Source organism: Halyomorpha halys, unplaced genomic scaffold (genome assembly GCF_000696795.3).
Source record: "Halyomorpha halys isolate HHAL.00 unplaced genomic scaffold, Hhal_1.1 Scaffold1087.1, whole genome shotgun sequence".
NCBI classification, from domain to species: Eukaryota; Metazoa; Arthropoda; class Insecta; order Hemiptera; family Pentatomidae; genus Halyomorpha; species Halyomorpha halys.
In genome coordinates, this window is record NW_027115862.1 from 127,377 (window position 1) to 140,351 (window position 12,975).

The following is a 12,975-nucleotide window of genomic DNA, read 5'->3' on the forward strand; positions in this document are numbered from 1 at the left end:
TTCAATTATGATGGGAAGAGTTAAAATAGTTTTTATGATATTTGAATCTACTCAATGTGGCATTGACAACATACCGCCATCTTGTTTTTTTTGTATCACAAAGTTATTATAAACAATGAAACTTGGTTAGTTTGCTTTTTGGATAAACAAAGCAATGAATATTAAAATGATACATAAAATAAAACATATTAAAACCATTTATACATCAAAATATACTATTTACTAAAAAAGAGCATATTACAATATATATATATATATATTAGCCTCAAAAGTGCAACTTAGAATTGTTTTTTATTAAATGAACTACATTAATATTATTTGTACTCTTATTACGTACACGTTTTCTCTTCTCATCAGACCCGTCCGGTTTCAATTTTATAGAGTGCAAAGAAACTTCCTTTTTCAGTTGCTACAAAGATAATATCAGATCATTCTTTAGTTCAATGTTCAAATAGAAAAAAAAATTGTAAAATAATAAAATTGATCTCCATTCTGTATATATTCACATCTATTGTATTCTTTAATTTAAAATATAAGCTAAATGATACTGCAATTTCCCTTGTATTTTCTTTTCTCTTTAATCTTTAGCATATGTAATAAACTCCAAATATACTTCAATCAAATTCTTAAAAAAATAATTTTGTTCTCACTCCCTCAAGATTTATGCCCCACTATAAAAGCGACTTGATTAGGAAGGAAAATTTTTCATTTGTAAAAATAAAGGAAGAGCCATTCTAGCATGATTTATTATTTCAATTTGAAAACCAATTTTTGAACTTTCACCACAGTTGATATCATGTCAATCAACAATTTTAGTCTATATAATCAATTCATCATTGTCCAATTAAAAGATTGTCAATAGAAAATAATTTCATGTAATAAATAGTTTTTACAAACAATTTTTTTTTTTTTTGTTTTTTTTTTAATGAAAACCATATGAACCAAATTAACAGCCTATGGGAAGAATCCATTTCAACAATACCCCTCTTAGTATTGCTGCCTTAATATAAACAACACACTTTGTTAAAATTATAGATAAAAAAGAGAAATTTACTATTGGAAGATTATTAGTTGACTGTATCTGATGGCTATAGGAAGATGGTCACAAGAGAGGCACAATATAGCAGAAAAAACTCTTTATCACTAACTCACATTTTAGCTTCATCAGGGCTGAGAAAGTTGAAATTATTTTATGAGTTCCTTTATCAGCCATCATAAAGTCCTACAAAAAGGGGCCAAACACTCATTACTAATAAATAGTTTTCTCACACTGCAGGCCTACCTTCTACGTCATAATCCCTGATGAAGACCCGAAACGTCGGCATAAAATAAATAAATATGGTTTTGTTTATTTATGTTGTTCATTGCTGACCGCACCCCCCGCCAAACTTCTCCAATCATTAAATAGTTTTCTGCTATTTTTGTGCCTCCTTTGTTGTGCCATTCGGACAATCTTACTACAAAAAACTTCCTAATACAACTGACAACACGTTTTGGCAATGATGAAAAATATACACTTACCACGACTGGTTTTGGTTCTTTCTCCAGCATTTGAATCGAAGTAGCAGATTTAGACAGGTTAGATTCTTCTGAAGGTGCTTTATTGACATTAACTTCACCTGAACGAGTTCCATCCGGTCTAACTTTTACACTTTTAAGATCTCGTTTCATTTCTTCGTCTTCTCTTTTCACAGCAATCTAGAAATAAGTTTATGAAAATATGTTCATTTTAAAAATATAAATTATTTAGTTCTTGATAATGAAGCTTTCCCAGCTCATCTATGAAATATTAATAACACTTATCATGCCTTCATGAGACATAACAAAATTTTAGGGGCAATGTATTTGAAAAATCGAGTGCTGAAATTTTGAAAAACTACCATACAAAGTGGTGCAGAATTCCTTGAACAAATACATAATTATTTTAAAACCATAAATGGATATGGCTAGTACCCTGCTAACTAACTAGGTTTCACTTGCACTTAATTTGGATAATTAAGTCTCTTCTCGTCACCAAGTATAAAAAACTAATGTAAATCATGAACATACATTGTAAATAGTACTTAAGTTTAAAATAGAATATAATTATAAATATGTCTTCTTCAAAAGGTATTACGGCTTGAGCCGAAGTATATCAAGTATAGCTGGCATACACAAGTAAAGGAGAGCGAATGTAGGCCCAATTCTTTTCTTCATTATTGCACTTATGCATATCCCACATTTGGAAGAATGCAGGTAAACAATACATTAGCACAAAGCATGGAAGCAATTTCTGAAGAATTTACGTCTGATTGAGATAACCATCTAGTCATAACTATTGGAATCAGAATCATAGTGTGGTCTACTACATTATGAGAGTTTTTTTTTTTACCAAATATTTTGTAAACATTTTAGATATTAATGTGCTTATTTCCCTTCTTTTTTTTGTGTAATTAAAAGGTTAACTAAGGATAACTTTTATTTCATTTAATTATATGTCAATATTTTAACTTCATTAGTTTTAATTTGTAAAACAGAATATTTGTTATTATATTTTTATTGAAAAATTAAATGTTATTTTCAGTTGTTTTTCCAGCTTTTTTTTTAAATCTTTAAATTTAATGATATTGTTTTTTTTTTTTAATTACTATGTTGGTCTCAACCAGTTTCATACACATGATGAATAAAGGACCATATACATACTATTATCTGAGTTATCATTAAAATTAATTTGGAAAATTAAAAGAAAAAAATCAAAATATCCAGTGTGTCCTCTTGCAAAACTTTTCTAGCCATTTTAGCAGCTAAGGCCAATACAAATACCTTGCAGTATCCTCACCATCATTTTAATACTGCTTCGAAAAAGATTTTATTTTATTAGTTATTATTAGTTTTTCATTTTAATGTAAACATTACTTTGTATTTTTTGAAAACTACCTGCTAATACTAACACAATTATTCCTTGCTGAATGTTATTTTATTTTCAATATGAAGAAGATGGTCAGGGTTGTGGTCAAAAAAACAACAAAATAGTTTTCAACTATTCTACTTAGAGTAGAGTCTGTGTAAGAATGTCTTTTAGCCTATAATCTTCAAAAGCCCTGATGAAGCCCAGCAAAGTGGGGCGAAACGTCGGACAATAAATAGTTGAAAACTATATTCCTACAGCAGTGGAGCAGTTAGAGGGATCACATACTCAAAAGAGACCCAAAAAAAAATTTCTTTTTTACAACTCAGGAATCTTGGATCTCTAGAGTGGATAGATTTGTTGAAAATTGAACATCTAAAATATGGCCTTTTTAGAATATTCTTCTTATCTAGATGTTAAGTAAAGTAGAAATATGAATACTGTATTAAGTATTCATTTTTCTAATAGAACATAGATGACTAAAAATAAATGGCTGCCTCTGGCCAACGCTCGCTAGCGAGTGTGTGTGCTTTTGTTTTCTCGGCCACATGAGGCGCTGGTGTTACAATTAGCCATATGATTGTGGTTGTTTCAAATCTTCTGTATGAATGGAACAAATTCCCCACCTAAATCAGCTCCAGATGATAAGATGATGCAGACTGGAGATGACTGTTGATAAATTGAAATTTGCAAGGAAGATATACAATAAGGATAGCACTATGCACAGATCATTAAGAATACAAGAAAGGTATGTTATGTATCATGAACAACATTGTAGAATAGGAAATAGGAATATTTGCCTTTAGATTTAGTGCATAATAAGGAATGAAAATGAATATGAACAAAAAAATAAGAAAACTAATAGAGTGACCAGTCAGTAAGCCTCTGCCCACTGTAACTATTCCTACTCGTCAAGAACGAATGAAAATTAAACAAACACCTTACATAGGGAAACTGATACACACCTTTTAAAATAAATGAAATGAATGAACTACACAACTAAAATTAACACAATAAAACGAAGAAAACATTATATACCTAAAAACGAGAAAAACAACAAACAAAGAACAAGGAACAAAAGAATGAATGAATCGAAATTAAATAACAACAATTATCTTGACCCTAACTTGTATACATAATATACAAGAATAATTGTGATTCTTTCCATAGTGCATATGACCGATAGTATGCCTCCAAAACATAATTGAAACGAGAGTTCTCAAACTAAATTTCGTTGAGTTAAGTTATTCTTCAAACCATGGTAAGGTTGCCCAGAAATGGGCCTATGCTATTGGTTACAGATTTATCCTAGAATTATAAACTGCTTCAAAGAAGTAGTGGAAACAGAGATAGCGAATTGGTATTAGATTCTCTTGTCTTTGTGCTCTTATGTCAGTAGAATTCTGATGAATAAGGCATTCGTCTTCAATTATAACCGTGGATGAATCTACCAATCGCATATTATCATTCAGATTAGACTTGGAATGCTTTGCATCTATATGATGTCCAGGTGACGGATTAGATCCAGATCCCCTAGAGCTTACAGCTTCAGGGTTCAATGAAATTGTAGATCCATTGCTCCTGGTTCTAATGATTATACCATGTATGTGTAATGTAAATATGTCCGATTACGGATTGATAAGTATGCTGTGTGAGATGGCAACCTAATGTATTTAGGCAGCATAGATGAATAAATAAAGTATTTCTCTGCTGCTTGGATATTAATGGCAACAGGATTGATGTTACAGACCACACTTGTCGGACCTGTGCTACTTGTCTTCATATCATGACTGAAATGCAAATAACCTGGGTGACAGATTGAAGATGATAAAGTTTCAATGCTGCTGTCAATCACTCCACTCATCAAAGTGTGTCTCTTGGGTGCTGAGTTATCAGAATGCCAAGTCAAGACTGGACTGTTCAGAGAATCAGCTTTTAGGGTTTCACAATACTTAATACCACTACTGGCAGAGATATTAGGTGCCTCTAGGATTGTAGGTCCATCTAGTTCTGGAAGTCCTTCAGAATCAATCCGCCTGACAGACACATTCACTTCTTTATGAAATATATGTTGATGTCCTACGATGGGGAGCATGCTTGAGAGAATAAGATTCTTCGGTACAGAAGGGGTTTTCTAGGCAGAAGCAGATTGGTTAATAGGAACCATGGATGAAGCGGTCTGGGTGGTTGACATAGTAGATAATTCTAGACTGCCATTTTTATTTACTGATTTGAAATCTTTAGAGGCTCTGAAGGCCTGATGCAATGTCGTAGGTTTATGCCATACAGAGCAGTTGAGGGTTGGATGAGGAGCAGTGCATTAAGATATTGGTAGCTTGTAACCTCAAGAGACCCTTGAAGTTGAGGTAGAATGAATTCCTACTACTTTCTCATGAGAATGGGATTCATTGCAGCTATATTTGAAGAAAATAGAGCAGGATGTAGTTGGGACTAGGTCATGAACAACCACAGAAACGACTAAGCCAAAGACTGTGGGTTTGAAATAAAGTCCTTCCACTTCGCTAGGGTAAGGAGCTCCAATGATAATCTGTGGGTATAGGTCCCCATCAATTAATAGATCAACTGGACCTGACTCTGTAAACCACTGATCAGCCAAAGGGTGGCACATAATGCGGCTGACAGAAGCAGCAGGGTCACATTTCGGCAATGACAATGTGATGCGGTCGACTACCACAGGTGAGAGATCGTACTCTTCTTCATCAGCGCATGGACGTATGGTGCAGAACGTGGAGCCCTAGAGGTGCGAATTAGGAATGGCTAATTCTCCAAGGCTGGTAATGCCACAATGGAACCTTGAAATCTTCAGGGCAATTTTGGGTGCGAGCACACTCAACATGAATATGTGCTAGCTCCCTGAGTCCAGCATAGCACAAGCCTAATGAAAGTCTCCCTTCTTTGACTTTACAAGAGTACATGCAGTACCATACTGTTCACTGAAGTGGATGAGGATGAGGTAGATCCAAATCCAATGAAGGAATCTGCAAGTGTCGCTTTGTTAAGCGTAGCATCAACTTTAGTAGCCTTGTTGCCTCCTTCCTGGTGATGTATCAAGGTATGCTGCTTCCTGTTGTAGATACAGCATCGGAATTGGGAAAGACATGTGGCTACCTCATGGCCATTACAAAGGCAGTTCCAGCAGGTTTTGGACGTTCAAACGTATTTAAGCCTCTTATCAGGTGGTAGTACACGAAAGACTTCGCATTTGGAGACCAAATGATCTCCCTTACAGATGGAACAGTTGGTTACTACACCTCCTTTGACCTTCTCTGTTTTTTTCTGAGTTCCTCTAAGTGTGGCTGACTTATCCTTGTGATTAACTGTAGATGGTGTGGAACTGCGTGAAACAAACCTGTTCAAAAAAAAAAAAAAATACATATGGTTTCTGCTGGAGCTTCCTGGAGGCTTGGAAGTGTCTGTGTCATGCGACATGCGTATGGCATTCTTCCTCTGCCAAACAAAAGTGATCACACTGTCTACGTAGAAAACTCTTGGCTGGACCTCAGAGACAGTTTGAAATACCTTCTCATCTCTGGTTCCAATGCCCTTAACACAAGTGTGATGAGAAGGAAGTCCGCAGTGTTCTTGAGTCGCAGTACCCACGGAGCACCTATGCTGTCAGCGACACCTGTCAGAAACTGCTTGTACTTTTGCAGGTCGCTCCTTGTCCCTTTGCAGTTGAAGTCTATTATACAGTGAATTAGCACGTTTGCTAAAACCCGCGGATTCTGATATGTTTCCACCACTCATTTCCAAGCCAATTTGATCAAATGATCAAAGTGAAATTGCAGGGTGAAACTGAATAGCAGCAAAATTTGAACAAGGAGTGGTGAAACGCCAGCAAAGAACTAAATAGAATGATGTCACCGAGTGAAAGAATGATATTTTATATTTGTTCAAATTAACGTTGCTAGAGAACCAAAATCATTTCACCTGCTAGAATTTCAAGCTTGTAGGTATTCCACATGACTTGTCAGGTTATGCGATATCGATTAAATATTGAAATTGATAATGTTAACTTAGATCAAAGATTGCTTCTATTTTCATCGATAAACTATGATTTACCAATGATTTTAAATAGGCATCAGGCAATGGGTTTTGAAATAGGCAAATAATTCATTGAAGTTAATTGGCTAATAAAGCATGATATACATTTGAATACTTATATAATAAAATAGAACTATGAGCTAAATTGATAAGATTTGTCCACCTGAATGACTGAATTTAAGTTTAATTTGAAATTAGATATTAATTTGATAACACTGTATTGTCTTAAGACAAGTTTTAATAAGATTAGACACAGTAAACATGTACATAATTTTGTGCTACATTATAGCATGAAATTTCATAATTATATAATGTTAATATTAAATTATTAACTAGAACATATGTTGGCTAGGTAGCAAAAATCAAGATCAACGTGGCTAGTGAATGGCTCTCCTCTTGTTCAAGCAAACACATCATGACAGCTTTTGAATACAAAATTATTTTATTAAAAGTTATTTAAAAATATGAAAATTAATTACATTTTTTAATCATTCGGCCCAGAGATCTAATTTGTATGAAGTGTGCCTTCAACCTAATGCCAGGCACTAATTCACTTTTGAATCGCTGATTTGATTGTAGTGCACTGTATAAAATAGTGATAAATAAAGATTTACTTCCTCCTCCTCCTCTGTTCAGGGAGGCACTTCAAGGTGTCTCTACTCACTCATTTTTCTAGTAGAACATAGATGACAAGAAATAAATGGCTGCCTCTGGCCAAGGCTCGGTAGTGAGTGTGTGTGCTTTTGTTTTCTCGGCCACATGAAGCGCTAGTGTTACAATTAGCCATATGATTGTGGTAGTTTCAAGTTTTTCGTGTGAACGGAAATATAAAAAGCCTTCTCTTCCTAATACTCATTCCATAATGATATTGATGGTATTTTTTTATTTTTAGGAAATATATTTTACCTTTAAAATAAAAATATACATAGTTTACCATGAAATGTATGTTTTTTTAACTACATGTAAAATGCAGAAACTTTACTTTCAAAGTGGTAAGAGAGGAAACACCAGTTAAATTTGTTCATTAGCAATTAGACATTGTTAAGCTCCTACAGCAGACTCATAGCTGGCAAGTAGTAGAAAGATTTTCCCCTAATACAGCCATTGTAATACAGAGATATGAGATAATAATATACAATTATACCAACATTGAACCAATAAAAAGTAACATTTAAAAGAACCTGTTCACTTTCTGCTATGCTCTGCTTCCTCTCCTCTTCTTCTTTCTTCCTCCTTCTGGCTCTTTCTTCTTCAACTTTCTTTCTCGCTTCTGCTTCACTGCCCTTCGCTAACTCTTCAAACTTTGCTCTCAAGTTGGAAGGTTTTGTTGATCCTATTTTAATAAATACTAATTAATAAATAAAGTATAACAATTTGTTTTAATTTATAAATAATATTAAGTAGCTAATTCACATTTTTATATATTCAGACAAGAATTAAAATATACTTTTTTTATCAATGTAACTAGCATTTCCTAAAGAAAAAATATTTGTCATTAGAATGAAACAAGTTTTAGAAGCTACAAAAACATGAAACAATGAAAAAATTAATTAATAACCACTTATGTTTCATTCCTTTTAAACTAAATATTTTAACAATATGAAAAACGATAAGTATTACTTAATAGAGTTTGATTATAAGGAATCCATAGCCTAAAAGCTAATGGAGCCCTCTCTATAAGCCTAAAAGTTAATGGATTTCTCTCCACTAGGTTTGTTCAAATAACTACTTCTGACTGTGCTGAGCATGCTCTGTACAGTTCTGGATAGTCAGAAGTGGTTGTTGGAACAGACCTACTCAGTTTATTGGACTACTTTTTCTAACTTTCCCTTTCCTCTCCTCCTAGACCTACTTCTGCAGCTTTAGAAATAGAAATTCTCTATATCAGTTCTTTCAAGTTTATCATGGCAAGTAAACTGCGTAGAGAAAAAACTATTCACTCCCAAACCAAAAACACGATCATGAACGTATTTAAATTCATGAGAACAGAGGTTGGTAGTGGTCCAATCCATGTTTTGTCTGTTATGGAAAGAGTTTCCCAGACTGAGTTGTACAAACTCATAAAAATTAACAAGGATTTCCACACTAGATATTATTTCAATGAAATTTTGAAAGAATCTAATTTCAACGTCCTCAGATTACCACCCTATCACTCAGAATTGAATTCAATCGAAAAAATATGGGCCAATATAAAAAGTTATGTTGGCAAACATAAAGTGGAGCTAAAAATGGAAAAAGTATTCAACTTAATAAATAAAAGGTGCATTATAATCAGTGCTGATGATTGGAATAGTATAAATATGTATACTATAAATAATTGCATTTATCATAAGTTAATCTCAATTCAAGACCAAATATACTGCATTTTAAAACATTAAAATTAAGAAAATTGTTGCACTAACTGTTTCACAAAAAATTTAAACTAAAAAAGAGGTAGTTGTTTTCTGAACACACTGATTATGAAATTTCAAAAACGAATTTTTCGATGATACTGCATTCTTAAATAGCATGTCAGAACAGAGCTGTCAATATATTTGCCTATAAACTAAAACAAGAATAGATAAGAAATAGTCCGAGTCAAAGATAAAGGATAACCTAAAGAAATGAGTAACCTCCTGTATTAGTAACTTAAAAGACCGAGAATGAGAAAAAGGGGGATAAATGTGTTCCAAGTACCTATCTAATCCTGAACTGGATGAGTGTTATCAAGTTCCTTGATCCATTTGGTTTGTTTCCAGTAGGAGGAGTTTGTTATAGCTTGTACCTGTAGATAGCATTATGTTTGTTTGATTAATCTTTTGTCAATAATAGAAACAAATTCCATGTAATTTTCTTTACAGCTATCAATTTGCAGTCATTTTTAACAAGGAGTGCGAAAATAAGCATTTTCGACACTTTTTACTTTTTTATTTTCATAAAGGCAAAAAGGCAGCAGAGGCTCATAAAGGAACATGTCAAGTTGATGGTACTGTAATAATAATAATAAAGAACAATTGTATCAGGATTGATTTGAATAATTTTGTTCAAATTTTTAACTGAAAGATGATTAATGTTCTGGTTAACCTTCTGAAGTTGATGATGACAAAACTAAAGCCATAAATGAATTAAATCATCATATAACTGTGCGAGAAATTGCATAACAGTTAAATGTATTGCACACAACAATAAAGACATCTTGGACTTGTTAGAAAGCTTTGTTATCATATTTGACTTGCAGATGAATTGAAGGAACTTCAACTAACAACAATTCAATATTTCTAATACACATTGCAAAGTTATTGCAATTTGATCCTTTATGAAATGAAATATCACTGGCGATGAAAAAGGATCTTTTTCAATAACATTAAACCAAAAAGAATATGTATGATAAACCATATAAAAAGCTGAAATGTATCAGAAAAAGATGATGCAATCAATTTCTTGGGATTAAAAAAGTGTCATGTATTTTGAGCTCTTTTCAAGTAACTGAAAGATTGATTCAGACGTTAACTGCCAACAACTTACAAAATTAGAGGAAACAATCAAAGTTAAAAGATTGATTCAGACGTTAACTGACAACAACTTACAAAATTAGAGAAAACAATCAAAGTTTAAATAGCAAAAATTTCAGAAACAATGATCTCAAATCACACTTGGTCGGGTTTTTGCTGACTAGGACCTGAAGTGGTGTGGGTGAGATTATGAAGTTGCAGATACATAGCAAAAGGTCATCAACAAACATAATGGAAGAAATTTGACTCATTAATGAAGCTTCATATTTTGTATAGAAAATAACGAGGTTTATTTCATATTTAAAAACTGAAATTACTTTCTTGCCAGCTCTAAATATAATAAGGGCAAGTATTTACATCCTAAATACATTCATTATATATTATATGTATATATATATACATGGAATTATTTATGACTCATTTAATGGGCAAAAAGTTTTATGACTGTTTATTAATAAAGTTGGACCATAAATTAATGCACATAAGAATACTTTTAAGGGAGACACTTGGACCCATAAACATTGAAAAGCTCCTTTTTATCTTTCTTAAAACCATTATTTAAAAAAAAAAATTAAACATTGAAGCCAAAATATAAAACTTTAAAATGAAATATTTTTATATTTTAAAGATAATTTCCAGTTGCAATCGAGTAGGCACTTCTCAGCATCCAACCTAATTACTTCCCCACTTGAAGAATAATAAACCAATTTCCTTTGGCCACCTTCAGGCCTTCCTGGAGCTCTCAATAAGCAATCAACAGTAGATTTTTTTTTCCACCACAGCTCTTTCTTCATTTTCCCTTATTACTAACCTCAGATAAAATCTAGCAATAACATCTGATTCAACATAATGCTATTTATTCTATAATTAGTGGGTAGTTTATATCCCACAACAAAAGATCATAGGGTTGACGGGATCATACTCAAGTACAGAATTTGTATCAAGTGACACTTAAAAGGACCAAGTAACCTCACCTTATGGTACTTAATAAAATAAAAATATGGTAACAAATCTAAATAAAACAACTATTGCAAATCCAAATAATGACATAGATGTTTAAAAGAAGAAAAACTTGATCGATTGTGCTGTCCAAATATACTTTTTTTATTTCCTCACCTTAGAATATTAATAAATCTTTACATACAGTAAATAGATATAGAAGCTTCAATTGTACATTACAATAGGAACCAATGACAACAATAACAGCAAACACTTGCACTTATCTTTATTCCTAGGAAATTCTTCATTAACAATGAAATCACTAACTGAAAATCTCAACATGAAGCCTCAAATTTAGAAATTACAGGAGTTATTTTACTTTAAAATTAAATATCACATAATCTTATATTGGAAGATTATAATTTACTGTTTGTTAAAACTATTGCAGTTAGATTGTATTAAAAAGAAAACCATATGTTTGGATCACCTTGTATAATTATACATTCTTCAATGTGATAAATAAGTAGAATGTTCTAAAATTTAAAATGAACAAATTAAGAAAGAAATGCTGAGAAATTGGAATGCATTTTTATTTGTTTTAATATATATTTAGCCAACACTGTTTCCCTTTCCTAACATATGTGGCTTTTAAGTTTTTTTATAATAAAAATCCACATGTCTTAATAACAGTAATCCTGTCTGTAAATAAATTTAATTTAATAAATAAAATCTTAAAACTGTCTTGAAGAGTTTTTGCGAATAGATTTAACTTTTTCACAAGTTCCCCTCTGTACTACGTCAGTACTAACAGGCAGGTAGTGTTAAGTTTATACAATGTGATATACTTGCCTCCTGTGAATTAGCCCACATTGAAAGTTTACTACAAATATTACTGATGATATTAACTCTTTGTTAATGAATCCGATGGTTCTTCTACTATTTATTACACAAAAATCAGCATTAATCATCACCAGTTCATTCACACCAAGGTCTATAAAATATTGTGAATGGTATAATTCGGGGAAACTCGATTGTTTAGCAATAAGCATTGCTTCATTTCCATGTTTGGCATTACATTCTTATTTATTCCCATTCGGAGAATAAGTAAATAATAATGATGGAGATCTTGGTCTGATGGCACGCTCAATGTTTCAATAGTTCAAGAGAAATGTATCCCATGTTCTTTGTGTTAATATTGTAATCCTAAATTTATTAGTAAATATAGAAGCCATATGTTCATATTCCCATGTTTTTTTCCCCCGCCAAATTGTGTGCTTGTACCTAATGTGAGTGAACTGAAATGAGTTTTATGAGTAATAAAAAACCTTGTCTCTCGAATCTAGTGTTATTTATTAACCAACATTGGTTATGGGCCCAGGCCACGACATTCGAGAGACAATAAAAGTTCCTGTTTTTAGAGTTGAGTGTAATGGAAGTAAGTAGTGTAAATCGAGCCGAAAACACGTGTACACAACTGCTATTGGTTATTTTCTTTGCTATGGATTTGAAGAAAAACATGGAAAACAGCTCTAGTTGGTCACCTGGAGTTAAAAAATTACTCGGAAGGGAAAATTACAACTCTTGGAAATTCGC

At 32.5% G+C, this 12,975-nt stretch overlaps 1 protein-coding gene across 7 annotated transcripts in view; it reads right to left on the reverse strand.

Moving 5' to 3' along the window:
- LOC106688234 (src substrate cortactin) overlaps positions 1-12,975 on the reverse strand; it is a gene marked incomplete at its 5' end in the record, with an annotated part of 33,658 nt that overhangs the window by 13,147 nt on the left and 7,536 nt on the right. For 5 of the 7 annotated variants that reach the window (XR_010844973.1, XM_067052823.1, XM_067052820.1 and 2 more), the window contains 3 exon segments: positions 338-409; positions 1,522-1,698; positions 8,134-8,285. Coding sequence is in view for 6 of the 7 variants with exons in the window: in XM_067052823.1 (XP_066908924.1) it covers positions 338-409; positions 1,522-1,698; positions 8,134-8,285 (401 nt within the window). 7 annotated transcript variants of the gene reach the window in all.